Here is a 14,743-nt window from a genome sequence, read left to right on the forward strand (position 1 = left end):
TTCAAAGTGATTATACACATGTAAAAGACAATGATATAAAATAGTTACAATTGTGGTTTCGCAATGTTCGGCAATACCGGCGGACCCACAAGGGGGGGCATCTGCATCCGCCACTGCTTCAGAGCCACCATCACCAAATTTTGTAAATCATTTTCAGTTATCCTACTTTAAAGACACTATTATTAACTGAGTGATACATTGCTAACTGACGTGATTTTTACCTGCAACGCCGGAAAAAAGAATTTTTTTCTGGTTACTATGATTTTCGAGGTAGTAATATACTGGGCTAAGAATATTTAAAACGGAAAAATTCCTGATCTCACGGCATAAACTTTCATGAAATCAGAAATTATAGCGGATAAGGATGTAATACGAGGATCGTTCAATAAGTCCCTAGAATTTCCAAGAGATTGCACTCGTAATATCAAAATTTTATTTTTAACAATAAGCAGCACTCTTGGCTAGTTGGAAGTTAGATTTATATCTTTATTCATGCCATAGTTTCATTTTTGTTGCCGATTGTAGTAAACAACTTTCATTTGTTAAAGATCGATAAAAGCGAGTTTCGTGCGGTGATCAAAAACATGTTTTTAAGAGGGTCAACGCTGAAATGAATCAAAGCTTAACTGTATGAAATTCATTTCACATCTGCTCTTGTGTTTGCAACTATTTATAATTGGATAAATGAATTAAAACTTGGCCGTAGATTAAAAAAATGAACACAGTTCCGGACGCCGCTGTGGAAGTGTCTACCTCAGAAATGATTGACAAAATCCACGATATGGTTTTAGTTGATAGACGAATCAAAGTGCGCAATATAGTTAGGCCAAAAGCATATCGATATCTAAGTTTGCTCGAAAAATTGGGTGTGAAAATATATTGGGAATATCGCTGCCTCGTTTGCTCACCGTGGAGAATAAACAAAATCGTGTGATCAACTCCGGGGTTATTTGGGCGCTTTCCCGCTGTAATCCGGAGAACTTTCCACGTGATGCATAACTTTTGATGAAATATGGATTCATCACTACACTACAAAGACAAAATAACAGGTAAAACAATGTCATTTTGAATGTGAACGGGCTCCAAAGCAGGCGAGGATGTTGAAATGGACCGATCAAGTCATGGCAACGATATTTTGGTATGTATGCCGAATTATTTGCATCGATTAATTGGAAAAGGGAAAAACAATGAAAGGAGAGTATAACTTATCTTTATTGGTCCAATTGATGGTAAAAATCAAGAAAAGTGCCGTCATTTGAAGCAGAAAAATTTCTTCATTCCACAAGACAATGCACGGTTGCACACCTGTTCAGAGTCAATTGCCAAAATTACAGAATTACAGTTTCAATCATTAAAAAATTCACCGTATTCGCAATTCATTAAAAAGTTCAGATTTAGCCACCGGTGACTTTTTCTAATTTCACAACCTGAGGAAATGGCTTTGCGGACAAGGGTTTACGTCTAAGGAGTACTTTTACTTTTTGGACGGCTTAAAATGCTTGGAAAAATGCTTACACAGATTCATATGGCTGAAAGAAGACAATAATGAGAAATATAAAATATTTGACCCAATATAATTTGTTTTTATACTTTTTCTAAACACTTACTGAACGACCCTCGTAACATGAGAATTTCAACAATGATAGCAAAAAAGCAGACAAATGGGAATGAAAATCTCCAAAGGATACATTGATATTACAAATAAAAAACAATAATGTTCCTATTGAAGGAAAGAGTAAGACAGCCTTATTACATTCAACTCCGATTGAAGTAAAGATTAAGTCACATTTAATTCGATTTCACACAGCAATGGTGACCATGAAATTCCCCTCTTTTAAAAGAGACACCACAGTTTACAAACGCTTTGGCAACACAGATAACGCTGGCCTTCGATTCCACTGAACACAAACTCCTCGTAAAGGTCTCCGTTTGCTCCTTTCTGCCGTTTGCATTATTTGCATCCGATAAGATAAAATCCGACGCACGCCAGGGGTCTCGGAACGACACACCATGACCCATAACATTGAGCTTCTAACCGTTTTTACTGCTATTATAAAATTTATGAATTAGTGGAGAGGACAAGCATCAGTCCATTAAATGGATATATCTTCTAGTGATAGTGATTCAACTAGTGATTCCAAAAAAGCTTTGTTAACATCTTAAAGTGAACTTTTATTCTCACAGCAAGATACTGGTTGGAGCGTAAAAGAACAATAAGGCTTCAATTCAGATCGATTGACACTTCATTTAAAGATCATCACATAAGAAGGTACAGCGCCCTAAGGAGAAGAAGACGGGACAACTCAGTTGACCACATTATGAAGAATGATGGACTGATGAAAACAATCGTAGAAGAGCAGATGGAAGGGAAGAAGGGCAAGGAACGGCCCCGAATGGGTTACATAGGACAAGTTATAACGATATTGCCTTTATTTGCATATACAAACTTGGTCCTTCTAAGCCATATGGCTTGTCAGAAGGTTCCAGTTATTCAATACAGCATGTAGCACATTGAGAGCATAGCATTTATATTACAAGTTTCAACTTCAACTTTAGGGGCTTTTAAAAAAAACTATGATAATTTAATATATTTTGTACATTTCAGATTAAAATAAAGAAATTACAAGTTCACAATATCACTTATTAACCAATATTTCACTTTTCTTTTAATGTCGGCCAAAGATTTGAGATTACATAAAGCCTTTGCCTTACAATTAAAGGTATGAGGTACAACATACTTCAGCAACCTTTTACAGTACATGTTATTATAAATATAAGTTTTCAACAAAGGACTGTTGCGTTTGTCCATAGAATGTGTAATAAAGGATATAAAAGAGAAGAAATATGTCGCTTTGAAAAGGCTAGCGGATGGGAGAGCTGCGTCAAACCAATCTTAGGATTGTTGACTAATGATGATGATTTTTTTTCATTTTTTGGGTGTTCCGGTGTTTCAACGAGAAGATTCTAGCTATTATTTTTAATTCTAAATTTACTGGCAACTTCTTGCAGCTATTTAATATATTCTTTGTAGAAAAGAACCATTACGCAGTATTCAGCGTACTAGGACGACGCTTAAAGGACAGGATTAATTCTTATCCAAGGATCACCTTTGCACGTACTCAGAAAAATTTCAGTAATCAAAACATTATCCTCAGACGATGAAAACTCAATACCTGCTATGAAAATGTGAGTTACTACCTTCAGGATGCATTGCATACAAGCTACACATATCATCTCTGAAACTTCTATATCCACAATAAGATTTCATTCAATATTAATTGAATTATACTGGTCCCAATTTTATTTATAAACCAAGATTCCACTGAAATATGAAACGAGAAAGAAGGGATGTCCGTGTATTTTCCATAAATAATTATAAACTGTTCCACCGGGTTAAAATTGCATTTTTACGACGTTTCGAACTATGTTTAGGGGCTCATCGGCATTGCCATTCCTTTTCTTGATTGATAACGAGGTCCATAGATACAAGTACTACCTCCTACGCGGCAAAATTCTTTCCGTTTAAATGAGAAAAAATCCTATGCTCATTTTGACGTACAAACCGCAGTTGACGACTTTATTGGGATGCTCCGCATATTATTTGACAAAATACATGCATCCTATTTTCCGAGTGAGAAAGTAATTTTGCGCCTTCTAGCAGGTAGAAAATTAGAAAAATGGTAAGGAGCTAAAGAATTGTCGGGGAAGAGAATAATTGTCAAGACTCGAAACTTTGATTAAAATGGAGTATTTAACCCGGTAGGAATCCCGATATAATAATCATCTTTAGAAAAGATATGGACAATCACTACTTCCTCGCTTCATCATTCAATTGGATCTTGACTTAAAATAATATTGGGACTGACATAATTCAATTAATGCAGATTGAATTCTTTTAGTGGATGTAGAAGTTACAGAAGTGATATTTCTGCATGCATGAAATACATCCTAAATCGGTTAAAATGTGGTATTTAACCCGATGGGAATACCGTGAGCAATTTACCCACATTATTCGCTGGGAAAGCATCAATTCTTATTCCATGATTATGAACTCTTCCCGACGGCGATGTAAACGACTTATGATGCTCGCACCCTTACCCTACTGGAGTATTTTTAACCCGGTAACGCCTGAATTAAAAAGTTTGTGCGATTTTTGTGGTAATCATGTAACTAAATTTCAATGACATTCTGAGTCATAAGGTGCAAAATTTATGCTTTTGCCACTAGTAGTTACGCCTTTCGGTACCATATGGTACCACCAAAATATTTTGCATCATAAATATTAGGCTCACATCAAATAACCATACTTTATAAGGTATAAAAATGTTATAACAATCATAATTACATAATAAAACTTTTATATTAACGGTATATAAGGCGTAAGTAAAGAAAATTGAAATGCTTGCTCTAAAAATTCCGTTTTTTTTGGACTAGTTGATAATTCTCACTTTTAAAAACGGCTCTAAATGCGTTAATTACAGCTTTAAAATAGTAAACTTTTCGGAAAATTTTTAATGTAAATATTTTTATTAATTTAAAACTCTCAAAAACCCTAACAAATTACGATAAATGACAAAAAAGTTACGTTTACCACTGCACTACCAGCTGGTACCATTTGGTACCGCTAGGCGTTTACGGGTTAATTTCATTGAGACTCTAATGCGGCCTTGGGCGAATGTCGTATCTAAATGGCCAACGTGTTTACGAGAAATCGGAAAAGATTTTCACGCAGCATTTCTCTTCACGCAACCGAGAGATACGGACTGGTTTCCATGACGAGATATCTGCCCGAGAGAACTATACTGCAGTAAATGGCTTTCCTCCGAATCAAGGAAGGACACAAGGACGCTAGAGGACGATAGTACGCAGTTAACGGTAAGAATAATTCACCGCTTAAGTATTACCACTGTTTTCATAAAATTATACCAAGCCCAAGGAATTAAATTGCTTTGATATAAGATGAAGTTCATTCGTCAACCCCCGAATTCTCTTTGGAATTGTCGGATATTGAAATAAAAGGTAATTGCCGTTTTCCACAAGTGTGTAATGCCTACGACGCATTTCGCTCACGGAGTCAACATGTGGTTGAAGATCTGATTATCTCAAAAGCAGAAAAAAGGAACAGTGTAACAATCCTAAATGAGTTGTTAGAACGTAGGTTTCCGCGGCGATGGTTTGATCTCTACATTTCTCCAGGGTTTTCTTCCGCGTCAGCTTGTTTGTATACAACAGTTTCGCTGGCTATCCTGCCAGCGTCTTCAGGTTTCTGCCTCGCTTATATACTGTAGGCTGGATGAGAGCTGCAGTTTGATTGGCTGTCTGACTGCGCGCTTCTCTCTGATTGGCTCTTTCTTTGATGACTCTTTTCCCAGGCGCTGTGCAGGAAGTATCCATCTTCTCTATTGAAATTCAATGGTGTTTTTTGAATTTCTATTGCTTCCCTGATTTGTCTTGGGAAGTATCGGCACTCCTTAACTAAAAGTTTCTTTTTCTCCAATACACCATTGAATTTCAATAGAGAAGATGGATACTTCCTGCACAGCGCCTGGAAAAGAGTTATCAAAGAGAGAGCCAATCAGAGAGAAGCGCCCAGTCAGACAGCCAATCAAAGTGCAGCTCTCATCCAGCCTACAGTATATAAGCGAGGCAGAAACCAACAGCCGACACCTTCGACTTGAAGACGCTGGCAGGATAGCCAGAGAAACTGTTGTCTACAAACAATCTGACGCGGAAGAAAATCCTAAATAAGTTCTTATGCATCGAAAAATGTTGTTTTATGTTGGAGGATACCACCTTCGTGATTCTCCCCCGTGATTCAACCGACATATTTATTTTTTATTCTTTTTTTGGTCTTGTACCAGATGATGGCTCAGTGAGCTTATATGCGTCGTACGCCTTAAATAACTGTGGAAAAGTGCGACTACCCTTTGTATCAATACTTTGAACTTCCATTATAATACGCCTGAGTTAGTTAAACTTAATCGGAATACTCAAAGTTACAAAAAGCCTAGATGGCACGTTAAAAGAAGTTACGATCGGGGAGAAAAAAACAGTCACGAAAGTCGAAAAGAGAGGAGCAAATACCTACAATTACATTTGCACGAGATGCATCATTTAAAATTTTACGTAAAATATCATTTTTAACGTGTAATTTATTTGTAACGCAAATAAAGTCAGAGAGTTTCAACAATTATTCAATAGAGTCATGCATTGTACTCTTTGCTATTTGCAATTACGGAAAAAGAAAGGCTTCGACTATTTAGATTCGCAAAATAGAAAAAGTTTAAATAAAATTAGACATAATTTTTCAGCGAGAAAAACCATGAATTCAACGATATTTGAACGAAAATAAATAAAGGAAAGGAATTCCAACTTGAGAAATGTGAGCGTTAGGAGTAACGACGTAATTCGACGTATAAGCGACTGGGATCCTTAGTTAGATGTACGTCAGAGAAATTTTAGTTAATGACTGGTTATATCGATGGATAAAATGAAAGACTCAAATATCATTGCGCTTATCACTTTAATATCCATGACTCTGCATGATTTTAAATCCAACTTGGTAGCATCCCTGTTGAAGGTCGTGACATATTTATATTCATTTATGTTATCCGCGCATAAGAAAGGATACGAGGGCCATTCCGATATTGACGTTCCGATGAATTCAAAGCCGGGATTGTCCTCTCCCATGTCATGACTTTCTAATTCCCATTAATTTTTGTCCGTGAATTCCCAATTCCCTTCAGATACATAAGAAGGTTCACACGCTAAATTGGGAAAATAACATACTTGCGCCAACTCGCTGCCCTGCTTATGATCGAAGAAATTCATTTTAGTATAACGCTTTTAACTCTTCTTTTTAGTTTTTTTAAGTTTTTGTCAGGTAAAACCATAAATCCATTGCTATTCCAAGGCCATAGATCTGCTATTCCAAGGCCATAGATCTGAAGGCAAGCTTTTGATGTCCCCAAAATCATATTTATATATATGTAAATTGCTTGCGCACTCCTTACAACATTCACATTATAACATAGATACCTTTCATTAAACCCTTCTACTAAGTTATTGATGGGATTTTACTGGGTATTTAAGATTGTACCACTTATCCTCAATTGTAAGTACTTTTCTTTTCCAAGCATGCCTAAATTTTCTAAAATTTTGTTGTAATACATAAGGACACCCTTAAGACTCATTTCTTAGCTGAAACAAAAATCTCGTCCACTGCTATTTTTCACCCATACAGGATTATACAACTGATACGCAGACATGGTTGTCTCCGGTTGGGGACTACTGCAGGTCTCCGTTGCAGGATTGACCATCCTCGTGACCAGCTTCATCCTGTACGCGTTCTGGCGCCTATCTTATTGGCGACGCAAAGGGATACCCCACATCCCGCCCAAGTTCCCTTTCGGTAACGCCACCGATGTGTTCATGGGCAAGCGGCCTTATGGCAACGTGATGCACGACATCTACCGAGAATTCTCAGGTAAGGACTTTGAGAATGAGAGACAAATTTGGAAAAGTAATTCTGTCGACCACGAGTAGTATATGAAAAACTCGATTTCGATTAAAATCTAAAATCGAGTTTTAATAGTCAGATATCGAGGAAATCGAGATCGAGTCATGACATTCGAGTTTCGATCAAAACTCGATTTTCCGACTTCGATCTTGACCATTTCGTTTTATCTCAGCAGCGTCCCTACCGGCCAAGAAGAAGGTCATCCGTCCCATGTTAAAGACTTATCTCTTCATCCGGTAAAATTAGAAAGGCACGATCTCGATCATATAGAAAGCATCTCAATCAGTAGATCTTTTTTTTTATTTAGTGTGGCCGAATGGTTACAAGCGGTGACCCGGTGAAACTTTGCTATGCATGCATTTGTGAATTTTTACTGGTAATAATCCATTTATGTATCCTAAGTTGATTTTTTCGGTTACTCAAATGTGTGATTTGATTGATTTTCGAATGAAATAACATGATTTTTTTACAACCTGTTTATTTAAGAACCGTCTGTTGTTTCGATTAATCGAACTTTTGGTTCAGATATAGATTTTTGTTGAAAAGTCGAACTTCTCAATTCAATTAAAAATCGATTGCTCGAAAAATGAATTTCGACGGGCAATTTTTCATCACTAACCAGCAGTGCTACTCCACAAAAGTCAGGACTTCAGTCTCATCGACTTTTCTCTCATAATTTCGGAGGGTTTAGAAGTATGTAAAAGTATGATACGAGGTTCTCGATGTATGACCACTTACAATTAGATTTAACATTTCATCTGCGCTTTCCTACAGAGTTTAGACGTACCAAAGTAATAAAGGTACGATATACTCGAGGTTAAGAGGACGATGAGTCTCCAAACGCTGTGAACGGTTCGGAAGAGTTAGCAAGGGCCAGCATGAGAGGAGCGGCATTCGGCACCAACAAAACCTCGTATTTTCTGTTTCGAGATAAATGGAATCCATTTCTGTGGGAGAAATGCGCATCTAGTTTTGTCTTAATGCAAAGAAGAGAGAGATAAGAAAATTTTTCGAGTAAGGCAGGCACGACAAGCTTTAGAACAAATAAACTATGATGGAGAGGGCGAAAAACAACACGTCAGTCGCCGAGTAGCGAGTGGGAAGAGTGGCCGGCGAACCCAAAAGGAGAGGAACACAGCATAAGATATGACACGATTTGCGCCTCGAGACGCTGCGTACCTTTGCATTTCATAATACTACGTATTGAAAGCGATATTACTAAGCATTATTACTATCCTTTGAAATTACTAAGACACAAGCCGAAATGGCGTATTAACAAAGTCCTCATTGTAGCCAATCATACTAGTTAAATAAATGATCATAATTCATTCAGACTCCTTTTCACCGCATACCGACTTGAAAAAGTAAATAATGGAAAATCTCCTGAAATTTATCCGGAATTTGCAACCTAGACTTTCCATTTCAGCCGGGAAGACATCAAGTACCTACATAAAAAAACTTCGACATTTTTATTGTTTCACAACGATTCCACCATCAAGGGTCAGATTTATATGAAGATGAAATCGCATGAGAATACATTAAACAGGCCTTTTTTATGTCAGTTTCATTGGAAGGGTTTTGCACAGCGTCGCAGCGCATAAATCAAAATTTCAACAAATATTCCGAAGGATCTATTGATTAATGACTGAGACAAAACGTCTCAAATTAATTAATTATTGTCTCTAAGATGAAGACAAACTAAGATTTAAACATCCATAAACTAGTTAATAGACCATATCATCACATGAAGAAACTCTCGGTTCACTGCGAATAGATAGTGGCTGTAGTCAACGCTAAGATAGTTCTGGCTGCGAGAGATTTTGCGGCACTATCCGACAATAACCGCTGTTGCTACTGAAGAAAACCTCGTTATTCCTTGAAATTTTTATGTTGAATCCATCTAAGCTTTCGTAACAAGTCGGCATTCTCATAGCGTCTCAATGCAATGGTACTTAGATGTATACATAAAAATCTTACGAATGTGAAATTCCGTAAACTGTGCTGCAATTCAAACTAACCAATTTTTTCCACATTATAAACGTCACTTAAATACAATTCTTTGAGTGGGGAAGACGTTATTTATAATCTTAAAGCTGAGCAAGCAGTAATTAAATTCGGAGACAGTTGAATGACAATCGGAAACATACCCTTACTCCTTTTTTTCGGAAAATATGGACAAAATTCTTTGTATAACAGACAGACCTTGGCCCTTGAGTCGAATTTGCACCGTGTGATAGTGGTTAATTTTTTGCAAGAGATAATTTATACAGCATCGCAATGTATGTTCTGGTCTTACACTAAATTTGCAAAAGCTGGAGTACAATATAATGACACAAACCAATCATTCATCATGTGATTTATTCCCTCATATCTACGCGATAAATCCACTTAAAGGGCACAGCCGAATATTTCCTCACTGAAATTACATTTACTTTAGAATTACATACGCTTAAAATTGATGGACAGAAATGGCAGCTAATTAAGAAAGAGGCAAAGAACAGACGGGAAAAAAACAATTACCCAGAAAAAAAATGTAGTAGTCATTCATTCCATCATTTTCCTATGCTTAAATCACCAAATCACGGTCAATCTGTTTTGTATCTAAAATTTATTTAGAAATGTATACCTCCATCATCAAATGTAAATTAGTCATCTCCGCGCTGGCAGACTACCTTAACTTATCCTGATACAGAGAGTTGATCTACGGTTCATAGATGAGTTATTGGTTCCATGCACAAATACTTTCCTCAACCTACCCACTTCCCTTGTCACTCGTATACCCTCTACTACAGTTCAATTTGTTATCATTCCAAGCAAACCCACATTACCAAATGTAAAAATTCCTTTCATCAAAAGTAATTTTTGTCCCTGGAATATGAGTGCAGAGAAGTCCCGCCAGGTGCGTGAAAAGCCTTTACGGTAGCCTTGTTTGTGTTTCTGACCTCTTAAATACACCTGCCAGACAGTAGACTGAAAAATACACTAAACCTATGACATTGTAACATAAATTCAAATTTTCCGATCAAGTTAGTCATATCTTACGAACGCAAACATACTACTGTAGATCAGATGATATAAACAAAGTAAGAGAGTTAGACTGTGTAACAGATAGATTCAGAATGCCGTTTTTTCCACGATCAATTTAATAAGAAACTATAACGGCAGCGTTAGAACTCACAAATAGATTAGATGACTTGTTGTGCAGCCTACTAAATTATGTAATCCTTAAGGCATGCTTCAGAATTTTCTTCTTATTCATAATAGAATGTTTTGTGTGCTGGTTTATTGACAGATTACTACAATGAGTAGTTGGCCTTTGCATGAATGTGGTAGTATAATTTGTTATTATTCGTTATTTTTTTGGACCTTGTGGTGTGCATGTGGGAATCGTATATGCATTCTGGTGATTGATCACCCCCTGCTAAACACCCTAGAGATGGCTCGCAGGGTAATTATGTTGATATATGAGGAGATCGTGGTATGGCTATTTGTAAAGTATTCCTCTTTCATTCACAGACAAACCATTTGTGGGCCTCTATATGGCCCTACAGCCATCTATACTCATCATAGACCCGAAACTTATCAAAGACATCATGATCCGAACTGCCCTGACCAACTTTCAGCACCATATAGGGAATCCGCACCCAGAAAAAGACCCATACATGGCGAAATCCCTCTTCATGGCGCGGGGACCAAGATGGAAGACCCTACGCACCGGACTTAGCCCGGCGTTCTCTTCAGGCAAGATGAAGATGATGTACCCGCTCGTCGTGGATAAGGCGAAGAAGTTGTCATCAGTGCTAGAGAAGATAGCCAACGGACCAGGTAGGTGTGTTCTCTGGGGGCATCCATAAATTACTTAAGGCGTTTAGTGGGGAATCTAATCCCACCCAACCTCGCATTGGAGGGTAGGAAGGATGTCCTGGAAAGTATCATATAATTTTTTTCCGCCAGAAACGGGGAAAATTTCGATCTTAGTAATCTTAAATTCTATTATTAACTAATCCAGAATTAAAATAATTGAACAATTAATAACAAATCAAACGTAATGAAGTATAGATTTTTAGATTATCTCAAACTGCAATCACTTAATACTTTTGGTAGCTTTTACTTCTATCTAACATATTTAAATTTGTGTAAGCATATTGGCCAAGGATTTTCTTTAATTCGAGGTACCGAAAAGCGCTGTAAAGGGTGAATTTTTCTTATATGGCTGTATTATTACATGAATCAATCATGAATTTAAATCAGTTTAATTTTGACTTCACTCAACAGATCCAAAGATTGACGCGAGGTACCATGCCGCTCGATATACCACGGACGTAATTGCCTCCTGCGCTTTCGGCATCGAAACGAATTCCTTAGAGGACCATGGCAATAAGTTCTTCAACATGGGACTGAAGATTTTCGACAGGAATTTCCGGCATGCATTGGACACGATGATTGTTTTCCAGTTTTCGTCTTTAGTAAAGGTGAGTGAAGCACCGTGAAGAAGTAGGTAAGGCAAAACTGTTTTCATCATCTTATTTCATCCATTCACATTTGCGTATTCTTCTTCTTCATGACTGTAAAATTTTCAATGAGGCGAACATTTTCTGGTGGACGTGTCACCCCCAACGTGTTAATTCATCATCGTCATCACTGGTGAACAATCCTAAGATTGGTTTGACGCACTCAATTCTCTTATCAGCTAATCTTTTCCCGTCTACGTGTTTCTCCTCCTTCACATTCTTATTTACCTGTTCCATATACTTCATTCGAGGCCTTCCTCTTCCGTTCTTGCCATCTACTTGTACCCCTAAAATTGTCTTGTAAACTAATTATACATTAATAAAATTCATGTATAACGAGGATTAAGGTTTTCACGAAAATCAACTTAAATGCAGACACGTCAAAAAGATTGAAAAAATGTATATCTTATTCCATATACAAAATGCCATTTAATTAGAATGTTTACAATGCAAATAGCTTCAATCGAATCTAGATTAAAATATTTTTTTTATTCTAGTTCACTGGATCCGTGTTTGTCAAGAAAGATGTGGCAGATTTCTTCCGTCACCTGGTGCGGGGTGTAGTCAAGGAGCGGGAGGACAAGAATATTCAGCGGGGTGACTACATAGACATGCTGATTCAGCTGAAGAACAACGGAAGAGTGTATGATATTGGAGAGGACAAAAAGCCAGTCAAAGCGGACACTGACGGGGACAAAGAGATAATTGCGGAGTGTAAGTATTAAACTTGAAACAGGATTACGGATAAAGATTCACTTCTTATCATCCATGATTCCCTCCAGATTCTCAGTATGACCTGAATGAGACCTTTAAAAAGTCATTAACCTAGCAGGACTCCCAATTTGCCGCTGGGAGTAAACTTCATTTGGAGAATATTCAAAACACGACACTCGCAGCATCGTGATAACTATATTTTTCGGAAGCTGTGCAAGTCTCCGTGAAACCGTTTCTAGTAGAATCACATTTGTTGTGCAGGAAAAAGTTTCGTACCAATGGTTTTGGCATAAGTATGAGTTTTTTAATTGGGGAACAGTTTGGAAGTTTTAAAAGCTTAGTTCGGTTTAAAATCATACAAATAGGCCACGATGTATGATAATATGTGATTCCCTCATCGATTTTCGGCCGCTCGCTTTAAAAAAAATTAATCCAAAAAAACGAGTAAGACTACCCTGATGATTTTCAAGTAAACTTTCAATAAAAGTCCCCTTCATGAGCCTATCCAGTGAATTTTTAAGCAGTACGTAAATAAAGAAAATAAAAATATGTATTATAACAATAATTTATGTATTATCACGGTTGTTTCCCCACAATTATGAAACTAGGGTCAATGACTTTATCTAACTTTAACCGACTGCTACCCTCCACATTAGCACTTCAACCACAGTCTTACCTTTCTCCGATAAATTTACTTTGAATTCATGTTAACTATTAGATGGTGCATTCCCAAAAAGCAGGGAGCCAATAATTTTTTTGAATTATGAAGCTACTTCATATGCATCTCAGTTTAAGTTAAAGTGTTTCCCTTCCCAACTTGCAGATTTCAAGTAACAGCAAATACATAAAAATGAAAATGGCATGAAATTAGGCCATTGAAATTTTTCACTCAGTTATTCACGACTCTAGGCAAGTGAAGTGCATAGATATCTCGTTCCATCCCATGGTAGGCTGATTACTGCTGCCACTTCGATTGCATTTAAATCGGTCTTCAAAAATATCCGCGACGCGGTGGTGAGTGCAATGAGATCAATTTCATTCCAATATGTTGCGGTAAAATGTTTGTAATTGCGAGAAATAACATTGAAATTTGTGAATTCCATATTTCACATCATAATGTACATAAATTTAGGTTCACAACCCTAATGAAACCTCATTTCCCCATGGAGCTCGGATCACTTTGTCCGTCAGCGACGCGAGTGGCGACTTTTGCAAAATCTATTTAAATGCGTGGTGGGTGACAACGCATTTAGAGAACGACTTGAGGATCTTCTTTTGTAATATTCGTGACTGTGGCATGTATCATTTGCAGACTATGGTGGAGAATCATTTGTGGCGCACGCGCTGTCGTTCTACATCGCCGGCTACGAGACGTCGTCCACGGCGCTGAATTGGGCATTGTTGGAGCTCGCAAGGAACCTCGATTGCCAGGAGAAGCTCATCAACGAAATAGACGAGACGCGAAAGAAGCACAATGGAGAGATCGATTATGACACTCTACGAAGCATGCCGTACTTAGACATGGTAGTAAATGGTGAGTAATGACACTGAAAAAATTCATTTCATAATGGCTGAGATAATATGACATACGGTATGTAATGTGACAGATGATAATATGGTGTACGATTAACCGATTTTGAAGGTTTATAAGGCTCAATATAACTAGGGATACCGCAAGTTCGCTCGGAATATTTCTTAAATTTGAACTTGAGGATTTGGCGGACCCTAAAATGGAGCAGATAGATTTAAACTGGTAACGCTGAATTAATTTCCCTTATTAGGGAATATTTTCATTCAAAGTCACCAAGATCAAAATTCTATCTCAACAATGAAGATCAAATGTATCGATAAATAATAACAGAGGATAATTTCGGAAAACAAGGATACCGATTGAATCCATGAGTTTGAACCTATCATTATTTCACCGTTAGCTAGATTACTGTTATTCCTAAAATCATGCTCGATTCACTTGGCAGTTAGGAAAGATTATTTTCTTTTC

At 37.3% G+C, this 14,743-nt stretch overlaps 2 protein-coding genes across 2 annotated transcripts in view; both read left to right on the forward strand.

Moving 5' to 3' along the window:
* Window positions 1-14,743, forward strand: part of LOC124153187 — a 37,419-nt gene that overhangs the window by 20,407 nt on the left and 2,269 nt on the right. Inside the window, exons 10-14 of the mRNA XM_046526288.1 lie at window positions 7,260-7,486; window positions 11,036-11,344; window positions 11,795-11,991; window positions 12,528-12,744; window positions 14,057-14,278. Coding sequence (XP_046382244.1) covers window positions 7,260-7,486; window positions 11,036-11,344; window positions 11,795-11,991; window positions 12,528-12,744; window positions 14,057-14,278 — 1,172 coding nt within the window. The remainder of the gene's footprint in view (window positions 1-7,259; window positions 7,487-11,035; window positions 11,345-11,794; window positions 11,992-12,527; window positions 12,745-14,056; window positions 14,279-14,743) is intronic.
* Window positions 4,730-14,743, forward strand: part of LOC124154019 (cytochrome P450 6k1-like) — a 32,203-nt gene continuing 22,189 nt past the window's right edge. Inside the window, exon 1 of the mRNA XM_046527496.1 lies at window positions 4,730-4,875. The gene's annotated coding sequence lies outside the window, so the exon portion shown is untranslated. The remainder of the gene's footprint in view (window positions 4,876-14,743) is intronic.

This window comes from Ischnura elegans, chromosome 2 (genome assembly GCF_921293095.1).
Source record: "Ischnura elegans chromosome 2, ioIscEleg1.1, whole genome shotgun sequence".
Lineage (NCBI taxonomy): Eukaryota > Metazoa > Arthropoda > Insecta > Odonata > Coenagrionidae > Ischnura > Ischnura elegans.